Here is a 14,398-nt window from a genome sequence, read left to right as displayed (position 1 = left end):
GGGGAGTGTGATTTGTCAGCAACTTCCAGTGATGAATTCAGCGAGAAACTGAATATTTCATCCATTTAATAAATGAATAGAGGGAGCAACAAGAAGCTCTTTTACAGATTTGTTTGTTCTGAAACCTCTTCCTCGTATATTCCTTGCAAGCGACCTTTGGGACATGGAAGCCCCATTTGTGAAGGTGGTCGTCTGTGTTTCTAAAGCTTTCTGAGCTCTTCCAGGAATAGAAATTATCCTTCTGCCATAATTTGAGATCTTCTGTGTTTGCCTTTCTCCCCCGCCTCTTGGTAGGACATTTTGCAAGAAAATGAGATTTTTTCGCTGCTTGTTATGCAGCATGTCATGTCATCTGCTCCTGCTAATTTCTCACTCAGTCATAACCCGCTCCGCAGTTGCTTGTGATTTCAGGTGAGCAATGTGCAGCAGGAGCAGGTGAATTCCTAAGCAACTGTGAGTCTTGGGGCGGGGGCTGGGCTTCATGCGACTGTTCCTAATAATAAAACAGCAGGTAGGAGAGCTGCAGAAGAGATGGGGAGTCTGCAGAGCTCGCTCCACGAAGGCGTTAAGGGGAAGCAGTTCAAAACATCACCCCAAATCTGCCCATGTCCCCGGCGCAGTGCTGGATGCACAGCCTCACCCAATAGATCATCGCCTGCGGGGTGAGAGCAGGGAGAGCTGTTGGAGGAGGCGCTAAGAAGCGTTGGGTGCACAGTAATAAGAGAAATCACCGTAAGCTGTGCAGATTTTAGGAGAAGTGAGTGGCAGGGTTGTAACAGCCTGTGTTTGGAGCCGTCATATTGCAGCGATGGTGTGCTGGAAGTGCTTCCAATTAGAGGAGGTTTGTGGAGGTGGAGATTTAGGTACTGACGTGGCTGCTGTGCGTTGAATGTGGTAGGGTCCCGTTATATATTCCTTGTAGGCATCCCTGCCAGGAGCCAGGGAGAAAGGGATGAATTCAAGACAGGGAGCAGGAGTTTAGCTGGGGCATGGGGAAGATCAGGAGAAGAAAATGCCCTGAAGCCTGATGCTGTCAGGTTCTCCCCCCCCCATCAGTACCATCCTGTGGATTTCTGTGCTCCGCCAGCTCAGCCATGCCCCTGTGTTTGTCCTTGCCTTGCAGAACATGTCCCGACAGCCTGCGCTCGGGTGGATGCCCTGCGCTCCCACGGCTATCCCAGAGAAGCTCTCCGATTGACTGTTGCCATAATCAACACCCTGCGACTGCAGCAGCAGAGGCAGCTGGAAATATATAAACATCAGAAGAAAGGTATGAGTAGAGCTATGGGAGGAATGTCTCATGAGGTCTGGCTGCGGTCTCCCAGCTGATTGAGAAAGTCTTCTCCACCTCAGGGAGAGAGCACCCAGAGCAGCAGAGGTTGATGGTGGGCAGCGCTCTGTGGGATTGCTCACACCCTAGAAAGATAAACTGTTGAATCTGATTGCCTGAGCCAGACTGCGTTGGTACCCACATGCTGTGTGCACCACACCCGTGTGTGCCATCTTCGGTCTGCTGGAGTAGGGGTGGTCTTGTTCCCACTGTCCCTGTGTCTGGTTGCCTGTAAGAATTGCACAGACAAGTGGTGCCTGCGTTGAAGAGGAGCTGCTTGTCTGCAGAGCTGCAGTAACTGGTGGCGTGTGCTACCTCCACCTGGCATTTGCTGAGTAAATTGTACCAGGAGGCAAGCCCAGAGTTTCTCCTTTTGCAGTTGCAGTTGGCAGGGAGCTGGGCTCGGTTACTGCAGTGCTGCTGGTTGTCAGCGACTCCTATGCATTGCTAGCTCAGCCTGAGATCATCAGAAGATGGAGTTTTTAAGACTCACTTGGAGTCTTTGTCATCTCTGGAGAGATTTATGCTTCTGTTTCCAAAACATTCAGGCTACCATTGTGAATGAGTCCATAAGCTGCAGGTCCTACTTCATAGACCTCACCTTGGGACTCTGCAGTCCCTTGTGACCTCCTGGAACAGAGAATAAGCCACTGCATCTTATGTGGCCTTAGGGGCACCTTTTGTTATTGGCTGCCTGCTCCCTTTGATGTTTGTGGTGCATGCATGGTGGCTGCTCTGAGATGCTCCTTGCCCTTGTGAAGTACCGTGCCAGAGTCAGCCCTGAAGGTCCCTGTGTCCCAGGCCATGGGAAAGAAAAGGCCTCTGGTCTCAGAGACCCCTCTGGGTGCAGAACCTGTCTTCAAAGTCCTCACTTTTACTGTCTTTCTGTTCCACTTTTCGCAGAGCTGCTGCAGCGAGGAGCGACAACCATCACCAACTTGGAGGGCTGGGTAGGCCACCCTCTGAACCCCATCGGCTGCCTCTTTCTCACCCTGACCGAAGCTTGTAGATTAGAAGAGGAAAATTGCCTTGAAATTTCAGGTACTGGGTGTCTTTTAGGCTCTGGTGTCAGCCGTGCATCCTGTTGCACTTGGCTCAGGTCTCCTGCATCTCCTAGTGGGAGCAGGAAGGAGGGTGAAGCCCACCTCTCCTGCAGGGAGCTCTTATCCATCATCTCTGGGTGACCAAAGGCAGGCAGCAAGGAAAGTGTAGGTCTTGCTTCTGAAGTTGAGATGTTTTTCTCTCTGCTGTGGTTCTGCCACCTAGGAAGACTCTTCTCACGCTAGTGCGTCTCTTTCCCTTTCCAGATGCTGGGGACTCCAAACCCCCAGTGTATCAACATGTGCCCGTCGCAACCGGCAGCCCAGACAGTGGCGAGTCCTACCTGTCCCTGGCCTTGGAGGTGGCCTTGATGGGGATGGGTCAGCAAAGAGTGATGCCAGAAGGTCTTTATGCCCAGGACAAGGTGTGCCGCAACGAGGAGCAGATCATCGCCCGGCTGCAGGACCTGGAGCTGGACCCGGTGCTGGTGCAGACCCTGCGGAAGCAGTGCATCTTGCTGCTGGAAGGTGGGAGTTTGGTCTGCCTAGCTGGCTTCCTTGTCTTAGCTGAGTGTTGGTAACATCTCCAGGGTGCCCTTTCCAAGATTTACACCTGGCTGACCCCATCCTGGCTTCTTCCTCTGTGGGTGTAGTGCTGAGTCTGTGGGATGGCTGCTGTGCCCCATCATCTGGCACAGCAAGAGTTTGCTGACATTCCTGGAGCGAGGTCGCCTCAGAGGCGTTACAGAGAAGGGTGCTGAGCACGTGGCCTCCGTTTCTGAGGGATTTTGACCTGAAAGGGTTTTTAGAAAAGGAAAGAGCAGCCCTTTGCCCTGGATCCAACTTGAGTAATGCACCAGGGAGCTGTTTATCAGATCCTCAAAGCTTTGGGGTGGTGCAAACCCCAACCACAGATCCTGCTGTGCTAAATTATGGTTGACAGGCTCTGCTTCTGCCTAGGTGGTCCCTTCAGCGGCCTGGGAGAAGTCATCCACCGTGAGAGCGTCCCCATGCACACCTTTGCCAAATACCTGTTCTCTGCCCTGCTGCCCCACGATGCAGACCTGGCGTACAAGCTGGCTTTGCGGGCCATGAGGTTGGTGCATGTTTATTCTGTCTCTGTCCCCAATTTTACCTCCCTCCTCTGCTCCGCCAGGAAGCCGGGATGCTTTACAACCTGAGAGCAGGGATGGGAGCGGAGACAGGCTTGGAGCTTGCCATCCCTGGGATCACCCTGTGCAGCATGTAGGGCTGCCCCTGCACTTTTTTGGCAGGGGCTGGATGGATCTTGAAAAGGCTGGAATTTCTCGGAAGAGTCAATACTTGAAGGACCATCAACCCCAGAGCATCCCAGTGTCCTCTCCCTGTGACACCATTAAAAGTCCCAGCCCAGAGCATCATCTTTCTTATGGCATTTCCTTGGTGAAGTGAGCCATCTCTCCCCATCACTGGGGGAAATTTTGAAATCCCCCTGTCCTGGGAAGAGCTGCTCAGGAGGACCACCAGACGAACAATCATCCACGAGCCTCTGCAGTAGGTGGGGACACCATACCCCACCAGACCTAAGACCTCCATCCATCAAACAGGAGCAGGACTGAGTGCCCTGGGGATGCACGTTGGTCCCTTGCCGTCTGTGTCAATGTCTGTCCCCTGCTCCCAGCTGGGCACCCCCTGTGTCGGAGCATCACTGACCTGGGCTGGAAAGGGTGGACTTCTGCTGCCCCACAGGTGCCCCAAGGCTGTGAGCAGGGAGGGTGGAGACAGTTAGATGTTCTCCATATCCAGGGGGGACAATTTCCTGCAGGCCTCAGCTGGCCATCGAGTTAATGACAGCGGCACCAACTCAGGAGTTTAAGAGCAAACATGGTTTGGTCACTATGGCTGGTGACGTGAGACTCCTGCTCCCCTTCCTTAGGTTTCCTTCTCCAGTGGGTTTTCCAGGCTTTTGGATATCCCCACAAAAGCAGGTAACCTAACCCAGCTGCGGAGGCCCTGGGGAAATGTGCCACTGCTTCTGATCATAACCGGGCATTTTAAGAAGAACCAGATGATAAAGCCAGGAGTTCTGCCGGGCACTCTGACATGAAAGGAGCGGGGAGGGAGGAGGGATTTTCCTTTTTTTTTTTCCTGAGGCTTTTGCTTTTTTTTTTTTTTTTTACAAGTTTATAAATCACTTCACGGCTCATTCTCCTCTTTTCAAATCAGTCTCAGATTGATCCTCATGCCCATGTGTTGAGCACGCAGCCTCAGGAGCCCTGACATGTGCACAGCAGCAGGATGCTTTCAAAGGCAGCACTGCAGGCAGCTGCCTGCAGGTAGCCCCTGCCTCGCCTCGCCAGCGCCTTGGAGAGAGGGAGCCAGGGCTGAGTTGGAGCTGCCATGGCAAGGTCTGATGTTGCCTTCTCCCATTTACCCTTCAGGCTGCCCGTCCTGGAGACCACGGCACCGTCCGGCGACGTGACTCACCCCCACCACCTGGTCTCGGTGGTCCCCAGCAGATACCCGCGCTGGTTCACCCTGGGGCACCTGGAGTCACAGCAGTGCGAGCTGGCTTCCACCATGCTCACGGCAGCCAAAGGTTGGTGGGGGGCCGGCTCTGGGGTGGGGGTGATGGGACAGAGCTGCACAAGAGCATCAAAGGGACTTTACTGGAGAAAAGAGCGCTGGCAGGGATAAGGCTGGGTGCCCCACTGGCAGCCCGCTGCGGGCTGGACACAGTGAGCTGGCGTCGGATCCCAGGTAGTGCTCCTGGGTGATGCTGCACCGTGCCTGCTCTGACATGCCGTGGGTTCATGCTGGGGGTGTTTCATTAAACGTCTCTGTCTGGAAACCAACCCCACTGGCACGGCAAGCTTCTTGTGCCCTGCGAGGGCCAGCGAGCCGAGCGGTTACTGCTGCTGGCTGCTGTCCCGCGCGGTGTGCGTCACCCTCCACCAAACTGTGCTGCCAGCCTGTTGGGGGAGGTGCTGCTTCCCCTATGGGGTGGAATGTGAAGGAGCCGTCAGCGAGCTCCAGCCTGGCTGCCTCGGCAGCCTCTTCTCCCCTTCCAGCCCTCTTCCTCTTAGCTGCTTTTCCAGGGCTGATGGTGTCCTGCCCCTGCCTCGCATGGCCCTGATGGAGAGCTGGCACCTGAGTGGTGCTGGCTTATCCTTGGTGTCTTCTTCCTTCCAGCCCTTGATGGGAATGAGGTTTTTGTGCTGGAGTTGTAGGGCCGTTGGATTACGTCTGTTTTTCCCACTGTCCCCTTCCTCAGGTATTCCCCTGCTGCAGCATGTCCCGATGCGATCCTGTGTCCTCGCCGCTTCTCTCACCCACGTCCCCGCGAGCCGTTTTAGGGAAGCTTGGATTTTGGTGTCAGTGCAAGCAGCTGGTTTTGGGTGGGAGGCGATATCTTTAGCTATTAGTCACCCGAGATGTCTCTGCATGCCCAGGTGCAGCGCTAGGTTTTTCACTGCTGTGCGTTAGTTGGGTTGTTTTGTGTGAGGTTCACCTGCTCAGTTTACAACTATGGGAGTAGAAACATGAACCTGGAACAAAGCAGAGAGACCTGATGTGGCATGTTGGCATCTCTGGTCTGCACGCATCCCAAAGATCCCTCTCCCCACCCTCTGTCCCACAGGGGCTGACAGGAGGATTTCCTGATTTCCAGATGCAGGCTTATGATATTAATGTGCCTTGATGGGTCCCTCTTCCAAGATCCTGTCCTGTCTCCTAGTGCCATCACATATCCTTCTAGCACCCATGACCTCCTGTGGCATGAGACCCACAGCATCACTGGGTGTTGTGCCAGGACCCCCCTTCTTTGGGGCTATCTCAGCCTATCTCAGTCATGAGAGCTGCGTGCCTGACCTGGGACATCCAGGACCAAGCCCCTGCAGTGAGTCTGTCCTGGCCTTGCAGAAGGAAGGGACTTGCTGGGCAAGACAGTACGTGTGCAGCAAACAGCTTTTTTTCTTCTTTTTAATGTTGCTAAGTGAAAACTGACCTTTCTGCAGCCGTTCATCACTGGGCATCTTCCCAAGCCCCTCCTTTGTTGGGAAGAGTCTGCTTTACAGCTGTCAAACTTGAGCCCAGGGTAGAACATCCAGGTGCCTGGAGATGTCTGCTGATGCTCCAGGACGTGTCTGGGATCACTCAGGGTTGTTTGTGTTCTCCATGAGAGGATGATCTTGAGCGAGGATGGGTGCTGTGGGATTTGTCATCTCCTGGGGAGGATGCTCCATTTTGCCATTGGACTGCAGGGCCTGATGCAGCATCCCTGTGCAATCCTCCTTGTGCGCGTCCAGAGGAGCTGGCTGTGCTGAAGGGGCTGTTCACCACCCAGTGGAGATGGGAGATGGGGTTCGGGGACAAGGTGGGGGGAGGTGGAGCCATCTGACTGTTTTTGCCTGCACCCAGGGGACATGCTGCGCCTACGCACGGTGCTGGAGGCCATCCAGAAGAACATCCACTCCTCCTCCTTGATCTTCAAGCTGGCTCAGGACGCATTCAAGATCGCCACGCCAGCTGACAGCAACTCAGACACAACACTGCTCAACGTGGCGCTGGAGCTGGGGCTCCAGGTATGGGGATGGTGCTGGGGATGCCAGTGGCCCTTCTGCCCCATGCGCTGTGGCAGCGCCACTGGTGATGGTGTTCCACCAAGCAGATTAATTTACCCCTGTGTAAGGGGTAAATTCATCCCTGCATGGCCCTGAGCAGGGGAGCTCAGCCCCTGTGCCTGCTAAGGTTTGGGTGGGGTCAAGGCAGCGCTGGGGAGCTGGTAGGCAGCTGGGCCAGAGGGATTTTTGGGGAGCACCACCATGCTGGGTGGCCTCGGTTGGAGCCCTGTGGGGCAGACATTCACCCAGTGTTTACCTTGCAGGTGATGCGCATGACCCTGTCCACCCTCAACTGGCGGCGGCGGGAGATGGTGAGGTGGCTGGTGACGTGTGCTACCGAAGTGGGTGAGTGCCTCACCACGCCAGGGGGATCTGGCCCACGTGCCGTGGGAGCGGGGTGGGCTTCTGGCGCCCGGGGACTTGGAAGAGCCCCATGATCCAAGCGATGCTCCAGGGCTGTGCCGTGACCCCAGTGTTTTCTTGCAGGTGTGAGGGCCCTGGTGAGCATCCTGCAGAGCTGGTACTCGCTGTTCACTCCCACAGAAGCCACCAGCATTGTGGCAGCTACGGTGATGTCCCACAACACCATCCTGCGCCTGAGCCTGGACTACCCACAGCGGGAAGAGCTGGCCAGCTGCGCCCGCACCCTGGCCCTGCAGTGTGCCATGAAGGACCCACAGAACTGCGCCCTGTCTGCCCTGACCCTCTGTGAGAAGGACCACATCGCCTTCGAGACTGCCTACCAGATCGTCATCGACGCCGCCTCCACTGGCATGACCTACACCCAGCTCTTCACCATCGCCCGCTACATGGAGCACCGGGGCTACCCGCTCCGGGCATTCAAACTGGCCTCGCTGGCCATGACGCATCTCAACCTGGCCTACAACCAGGACACGCACCCGGCCATCAACGACGTGCTGTGGGCCTGCGCCTTGAGCCACTCTCTGGGCAAAAACGAGCTGGCGGCCATCATCCCGCTGGTGGTGAAGAGCGTGCACTGTGCCACGGTGCTCTCGGACATCCTTCGCCGCTGCACCATGACGGCCCCAGGGCTGGCCGGCATCCCCGGCCGCAGGAACTCGGGGAAGCTGATGTCCACCGACAAAGCCCCCCTGCGACAGCTGCTGGACGCAACGATAAGCGCCTACATCAACACCACCCACTCCCGGCTCACCCACATCAGCCCGCGGCACTACGGGGAGTTCATCGAGTTCCTCAGCAAGGCCAGGGAAACCTTCCTCCTGGCACAGGACGGGCACATACAGTTTGCCCAGTTCATTGACAATCTCAAACAAATCTACAAAGGCAAGAAAAAACTGATGCTGCTGGTGCGGGAACGGTTTGGGTGAGCCCCGGCCACTGCCACGCTCACTGGCAGAGTCCGGCCGCAGCACAGGGATTTGGGAGAGAAGAAGGAAGGAAAGCGGAGATCACCTTCCCCCCATCGGCAGAGGCTGCTCTGTTCTGGTCTTCTGTTTCTTTTTTTTTGTTTTCTTTCTTTTTTTCTTTTTTTTTTTTTTTTAATTTTATTTTTTCCTTCCTTGGATTTAACCATTTCACATGCTGAGAGGATCCAGAGATTCCTTGGGCACAAACCAAAAGGCAACCACGGGGAAAAAGGATGGTTCACTCAGCCCCCTGCCCTCCCTTGCCAATACCAAAAGCTAACCTGGAAATCTAATACCTCTTTCCTGAAGGAAGTGGTCGCTGGAGGGACCTGAAGGTTGCAAAGTGCAAAAATCTTTAAAATTACATGGGGAATTTAAAAAAAAAAAAAGAAGAAAAAGAAAAGGAAAAAAAAAAAAAGAAAAAAGAAGAAAGAGCAAGCAAAGAAACCCGCAACACTAGAACCTCATGCGTCACCAAAAGCGATGGCTTTGCAGAGCGCTTCTCCCGCCCGCCCGAGACATGCAACTCCTCTATTTGTGAAGATACTTCAATAAAACAAGTTAAAGTAACTGTTCTCAGGGATTGCTTACTAAAAGTAACACAAAAAAAAAGCATTTATGATACTGTAAATACTATAGTATATGTGTCAATTATTAAATTGTAAAGTTATAATTATTTATAATTCTGTCTTTTATTTGGGGGATACTTGAAATTGTCGTGGGCTGGGGCGATTATTTTTATTATTGCTATTATTATTATTATTATAACTATTATTTAAAAAAACCACACAAAACAAAACCACAGACAAAAAGAGGAGGAGGCACGCGAACATTTCTCAGGTTCCCACGGCATTGTTAGCAGCGAGAAAGGTATGGGAGGAGGCGAACGTCCGCTCGACTCGCAGCCCTGGGACAGATGGACGGACGGACGGACGGACGGAAGGAGGAGCAGCAGCCCAGCGCTTGAGGACAGCGGAGGAAGGGACTCGGGGCGACGCTCACTTGGACGCGCATGGATGCTGGCGATGGAGGACACGAGCCCATCGTCTTGGCGGGCGCAGGGGCGTGAGGTGCCTGGGCAGGCGTGCGGGCACCGGGGCTGCCCGGCTCCTGGGGAGGGTGGGGCGCAGGCACAGCCGTGCCGTCTCCCTGCACCCTTCTGCTTCCTGGCTCCGTGGTGCAGCCAGCACTCGGCCCTTCCTGGCTTCGCCCCATGCCAGGGGCAGACTCTCCAGCCCCGGGCCGGCGGCTCTTAGGTTTTGGTTCATTTCTTTGCCAGCGGGTCGGGAGGGCTGGGGGGGCCGAGGCCAGTCTGGACAGTGACTTGTAGTTAGAGAACGTGGGCTAGTTATCTGCTGTCTGGTTTGACTTTTAATATTTTGGCAAGTGACTTGTATCTGCGCTCCGGCCAGGAAACCAATTGTACTCAGTCTCTGTCGCCACCAAAATAGCGGTCTTCAACCAGTCTGTTTCTCTTTTTTTTTTTTTCCCTTCTTTTTTTTTTTTTTTTTTTGTGTGCGTGCGTGTATGTGTGTGTGCGACCTCTTCATCTGATGTTTAATAATAAAAGGGATGAACGTTACCACCTGTATCTCTACTGCCTTTCTCTGAAGTTGGAGGGGTCACCACGCTTGCTGGGCAGCCCGGCATCGCAGCCCCCTGTGGTACCCAGCTCCTGCGCCCCACGGAGGGGGACGGAGCAGTGGCACAGCGCCCCGCCTGCTTCAGGGTGCAATTCCTTGCCGCGCTCAGCATCAGCAGGTCCCTGCCCACCCTGGTGTCACTGCCCCGTTCGTGCCGGCTAGAGCAGCGTTGGCACCCATGTCTTGATCCATCCTACGGCCAGCCTGGACCACAGTGAGTGTGCAGTGTGGGATGGGGTGGCGGAGTCGTAACCCAGGGTTCCTGGGTGCTGCTGGCACCCTGGGCTGCATTCTGCAGGGTTCGCTGAGCCCCAGGCAGCCTTGGCCCCGAGGAGCAGAGGAGGTGGGGAGGTGTGCCTGGGGGGAGGGATCTCCAGGACCAGGGGGATGGTCCCAAAAGAGGCTCTGGGAGCTGGAGGAGGATGATGGTGGTGCTAGGGCCGTGGTGTGTGTGCCAACATCCCAGCCACTGTGGCAGGGTGCTGGTGGTAGGTGTCTGGAGGGCTCGTGCCACGGGGCCAGCTGTCCCCCAGGTGAGTCCTGATGGGTCTCCCACCCACTCAGGGATGCCGTGGGTTGATGTCATGTTGCCTGTTCATGTTGCACCTGAGCAGGACTGTGGCATGGCTCAGACTGAGCTGGTGGCAGTGGTGGGCTGCGAGCCCCCAGCTCCCAGGCTGTGACCCTGCCAGCCTGAGGGAGCCCATTTCCCCTGGCAGGACCGAGCACATCCGTAGTGCCAGGAGGAGATGCCTGTCATGCTCTGGGCCCACAGCCTCTCTTGCAAGCCCTTGGCACAACTGTGCAGCCTGGCAGGGAGAGGCATCCCCATTTCCCCATTTTGACCTGCAGGATGGGGCTCAGGGGCTCCCCCTGACCTCACATGCCCCACTGCCAGGCTGCCATCGCTGCCCATCTCCTCCAGGGCCATCCAGTTCCCCGCCCCCCCCAGCCAGAGTTCACACAGTTGCTGCGGAGAAGGTGCTGGTTTAATGCTGCAGCCCAGCCTGGAGCGAGCCCTGTGACAACACTACTTGGGGTGACTGTGCCCAAACTGGAATCCTGTCCCCAAGCCCCCAGGCTCAGCTGTGCTTGTTGATGTGGCGGGAATGAGCGTGCACGGCCTCCACGAAGGCACCCACATGCTCAGGGTTCATGTCGGGGTAGAGGCCATGTCCCAGGTTGGCGATGTAGCGTTGGGTCCCAAAACCTTCCAGCATCTTCTTCACCAGCTCGCCAATCTTCTCCTGTAGGCATAGTGGGAAACCATGCCTCAGCCCCATCCAGCCCAGGGTACTCCAATCCCACCAGTCCCCAGCCAGCACCGCAGGTGGGGAAACTGAGGCAGGAGGCCTGTAACACAGGCTGGAACTAGTCCCCGCTGCTGGCAATGGCCACGGCTCACCTTGGGTGCATAGAGCGCGCAGGGATCCAGGTTCCCTTGCAGGGTGACATCTTTCCCTGTCCGTGCACTGCAGCAGGGAGGAAGCAGGTGAGTTGTTGCATGTGCTGCAGAGGCTGGGGGCAGCTGGGTGCCTGCAGCCCCCACCGCAGGGCACACAGGACCCCTCAGTGCAGCCCCAGGTTGCTGTGAGCTCCATGTAGCATGGGGGCCCAACTATCCCCACCTCTGGAGCAGATGTCTCCAGGCCTGGGATGGCTCAGGGCAGAGGAAGAGATCAGGGTACCTGGCCCAGGGTGCTGCCCGGGCACCAGAGCACTCTGCCAGACTCTTACCGAGCTTCCTGGGGCTGGATGGTCCAGTCGAGACCAACCACCTCATAACCGGAATGGGCCAGGTCGTGCAGCGCATAGTGTGCATCCTTCGCAAAAATGATCTGGGGAGGAAGGAGATAGGCAGTAACTCTGCGATGGGTCAGGCCCCTCTCCACAGGCTGGACTGGAAGAGGCAGGTACCAAGGGATGCACCCCTCTCCAGCAGCTCCAAATGCCAGGGTCAACCCAGGGAGCCCCCGACTCACCATGGGCACCAGGGGCAGAGCCGCCTCCTTCAGCTTGCTCTTGACAGCCTGGGCGATATCTCGGATGTAAGGTAGGGCAAAGTCCTGAAACTGCTCCGGGCCCAGGTGCCCCGCGTGGGACTCAAACAGCTGGAGCGCCTGCCGGGGACATGGGGCTGGGAGAGCCGCACTTCAGTCTGTCCTCGTCCTCCCAGAAGCTGGACCTTCTCTGCTGCCTGTCCCAGTACCCACCTTCTTGCCTGGCCCTGTTCCCATGCCCCAGGACACACCTGTGCTCCAGCAGCCACCTGCCCGACCAGGTAATCGGTGATGACATCAGCCAGCAGCCTTAGCAGTTGGTGGCTTGCCTCAGGGTGACGGTAGAGCCAGCTCTTGGCCTTGGCCATTGTCGTGGAGCCGCCACCTTCAATCATGTAGGACATGAGCGTCCACTGTGGGAAGGAGAGGAGTGGAGTGAAGAGGGTGATGGAGATGGAAGAAGATGCAAGGGGCCGGTCAGAGTGCTGAAGCTCAGACCTGTGAACACCCCAGAGCCTGGGACACAGCTGCTCCTGCACTGAACGTCCCCCACCTACACACCCTTATAGCACCCACAGCTCTGGGGGCATAATGGCCAGTGTCACCCCAGAAGAAAGAGCAGAGAAGCCCACATGGAGGAGCCACATCACTTACAGGCGCCCCAGAGAAGCCAATGAGGGGCACCCTGCCCTCCAGACTGTGTCGTGTCAGTGTGATGGCCTGGAAGACGTAACCCAGCTCTGCGGTCACATCCACCTTCTGTCGCAGTTTCAACAGATCCTCTACCTCCTTCAGGGGCTCTGTGAATGTGGGTCCTTTGCCGGGGACCATGACAACCTCCATGCCTAGTGCCTGGGGACAAGGGAGAACGGAAGAAGCACGAATGGGGTAGCTCCAAATCCAGCCCCATTCCCAGCTGCTGCTCCCCACCATTGGCCATGGCTCTCACCTGGGGTACCACCAAGATGTCGGAGAAGATAATGGCAGCATCCAGGGGGAATCGTCTGAGCGGCTGCGGAGGGGAAGAGGCAGTGTCAGTGAGGGGCTGGAACCCCCTCCCCATGGAGGATCTGGACAAGCACATGGGGCAGTGCAGTCCCCAAGGGCTGCACAACTTACTGAGGCTACTCGGGGTGGCCAGACCCAAGGTTTCTCCCCATCCCCATCTAGGTGGGGAGAGGAGACACACAGACACCCCCACCCCCTGTCCAGGAAATGCTCACCTGCAGTGTCAGCTCACAGCACAATTTGGGGCTCCGGCAAGTGTCGAAGAAATCCTGCCCTGCCCGGACCTCCCGAAACTCTGCAAGGGACCGGCACAAGTGTTACGGGGTGCATGCTGGGCACCCCTCACTGTCCCCACCTGCACACCTCTGCCTGCTCACCGGGCAGGTAGCGCCCTGCTTGCCGCATGCACCACACAGGTGTGTGCTCCGTCTCCTCTCCGCGTGCAGCCCGCAGGAACGTGTCATTCTTCAGCTCGGGGAAGTCCTTGGGGCTGTGGAAGAAAGAACAGAGATGGGTTGTCATTGATGGGGAAGCGGGGTGTCCTGGAGCTGGGGGCAGAGGGTACCAGGGCCAGCGGCTCGTCCTCACTCCCTGGCCAGCGACTGCAGGAAAGGGCTTGTGCCCAGCCGTGACAAACGTGACAAACGCTCCCCCTCATGCCCAGCCCAGGCCCTCGCGAGATTAAGTTATCAGGAACAGCAGTTGCCCCGCGCCTGGAGCGATTTGGGGCCGGCGAGGCGCGGGGGCGGGTAGCCCTGCCACCGCTGTCCCCGGCCCCTATCTGTGCCGTGCAGCCCCCGGAGGCCCAGGCGCCGGCCGAGGTGGCAACCACGCGTCCCCAGCCTCCCACCCCGCGGTGTCACCGCCCAGGGACGGCTGGAGCCCGGCCGGCCTGGGGACGGGGACCCCGGGGAACCACGGGGAACGGCCAGCACAGTCCCGCTGTGACAGGCGGGGGCCATCGGGACAGTGCCCAAAACCTCCGTTGTGGGACCTGTGACTCCTCTGTCAGACCAGTGGCCCCGCGGATCCATCCCAGTGCAGGATCAGTATTCCCAGTGCGGGATCAACCCCCGCAGCGCCTCACCAGTGAGCCCAGTGCAGGACCCCAGTGCCACAGCACCGTCCCTAGGGCCACATCAGTGTCCCCCGCGCTGACCCCGCCGCCCTCCCCGGCCCTGGTTACTCACATTAGCCGCTCGTCTCCCTCCATCCTCTCGCGTCGCTTCCCGGCCCCTCACGTTGCCTCCCGACGCCTCCCGATACCTCCCTATTCCTCCCGAAGCAACCCGTCCCACCCCCGTCCCGCCCCCGTCCCGCCCCCGTCCCGCCCCGCCGGCGCCGCCATCTTGCCGTAGTCCCGCCTCTCCGTACGCCGCCATCTTGCC

General features: G+C 57.3%; 2 protein-coding genes across 2 annotated transcripts in view; one reads left to right on the top strand and one right to left on the bottom strand.

Annotated features, from left to right (window-relative positions):
* Window positions 1–9,941, top strand: part of ZSWIM5 (zinc finger SWIM-type containing 5) — a 98,079-nt gene extending 88,138 nt beyond the window's left edge. The window contains exons 7-14 of the mRNA XM_086754093.1: window positions 1,124–1,270; window positions 2,234–2,371; window positions 2,638–2,898; window positions 3,331–3,466; window positions 4,791–4,948; window positions 6,769–6,932; window positions 7,235–7,316; window positions 7,458–9,941. Coding sequence (XP_086610219.1) covers window positions 1,124–1,270; window positions 2,234–2,371; window positions 2,638–2,898; window positions 3,331–3,466; window positions 4,791–4,948; window positions 6,769–6,932; window positions 7,235–7,316; window positions 7,458–8,320 — 1,949 coding nt within the window. The 3' untranslated portion in view covers window positions 8,321–9,941. The remainder of the gene's footprint in view (window positions 1–1,123; window positions 1,271–2,233; window positions 2,372–2,637; window positions 2,899–3,330; window positions 3,467–4,790; window positions 4,949–6,768; window positions 6,933–7,234; window positions 7,317–7,457) is intronic.
* Window positions 9,942–10,973: 1,032 nt separating this feature from the next.
* On the bottom strand, window positions 10,974–14,287 carry UROD (uroporphyrinogen decarboxylase). Its single transcript, XM_086754095.1, has 10 exons — window positions 14,201–14,287; window positions 13,388–13,500; window positions 13,226–13,305; window positions 12,952–13,014; window positions 12,657–12,854; window positions 12,254–12,415; window positions 11,985–12,122; window positions 11,740–11,840; window positions 11,408–11,474; window positions 10,974–11,249 (listed from the first exon to the last, which is right to left on the bottom strand). The coding sequence occupies exons 1-10, from the start codon at window positions 14,221–14,223 to the stop codon at window positions 11,085–11,087; spliced, it is 1,110 nt and encodes a 369-aa protein (XP_086610221.1). The 5' UTR covers window positions 14,224–14,287; the 3' UTR covers window positions 10,974–11,084.
* Window positions 14,288–14,398: the final 111 nt, after the last annotated feature.

The sequence above is a fragment of the Chlamydotis macqueenii genome, chromosome 8 (assembly GCF_036417535.1).
Source record: "Chlamydotis macqueenii isolate bChlMac1 chromosome 8, bChlMac1.mat, whole genome shotgun sequence".
In the NCBI taxonomy this organism is placed as follows: Eukaryota; Metazoa; Chordata; class Aves; order Otidiformes; family Otididae; genus Chlamydotis; species Chlamydotis macqueenii.
Note: the sequence above shows the minus strand (reverse complement) of the source record. Positions and strands in the feature narration are given on the sequence as shown.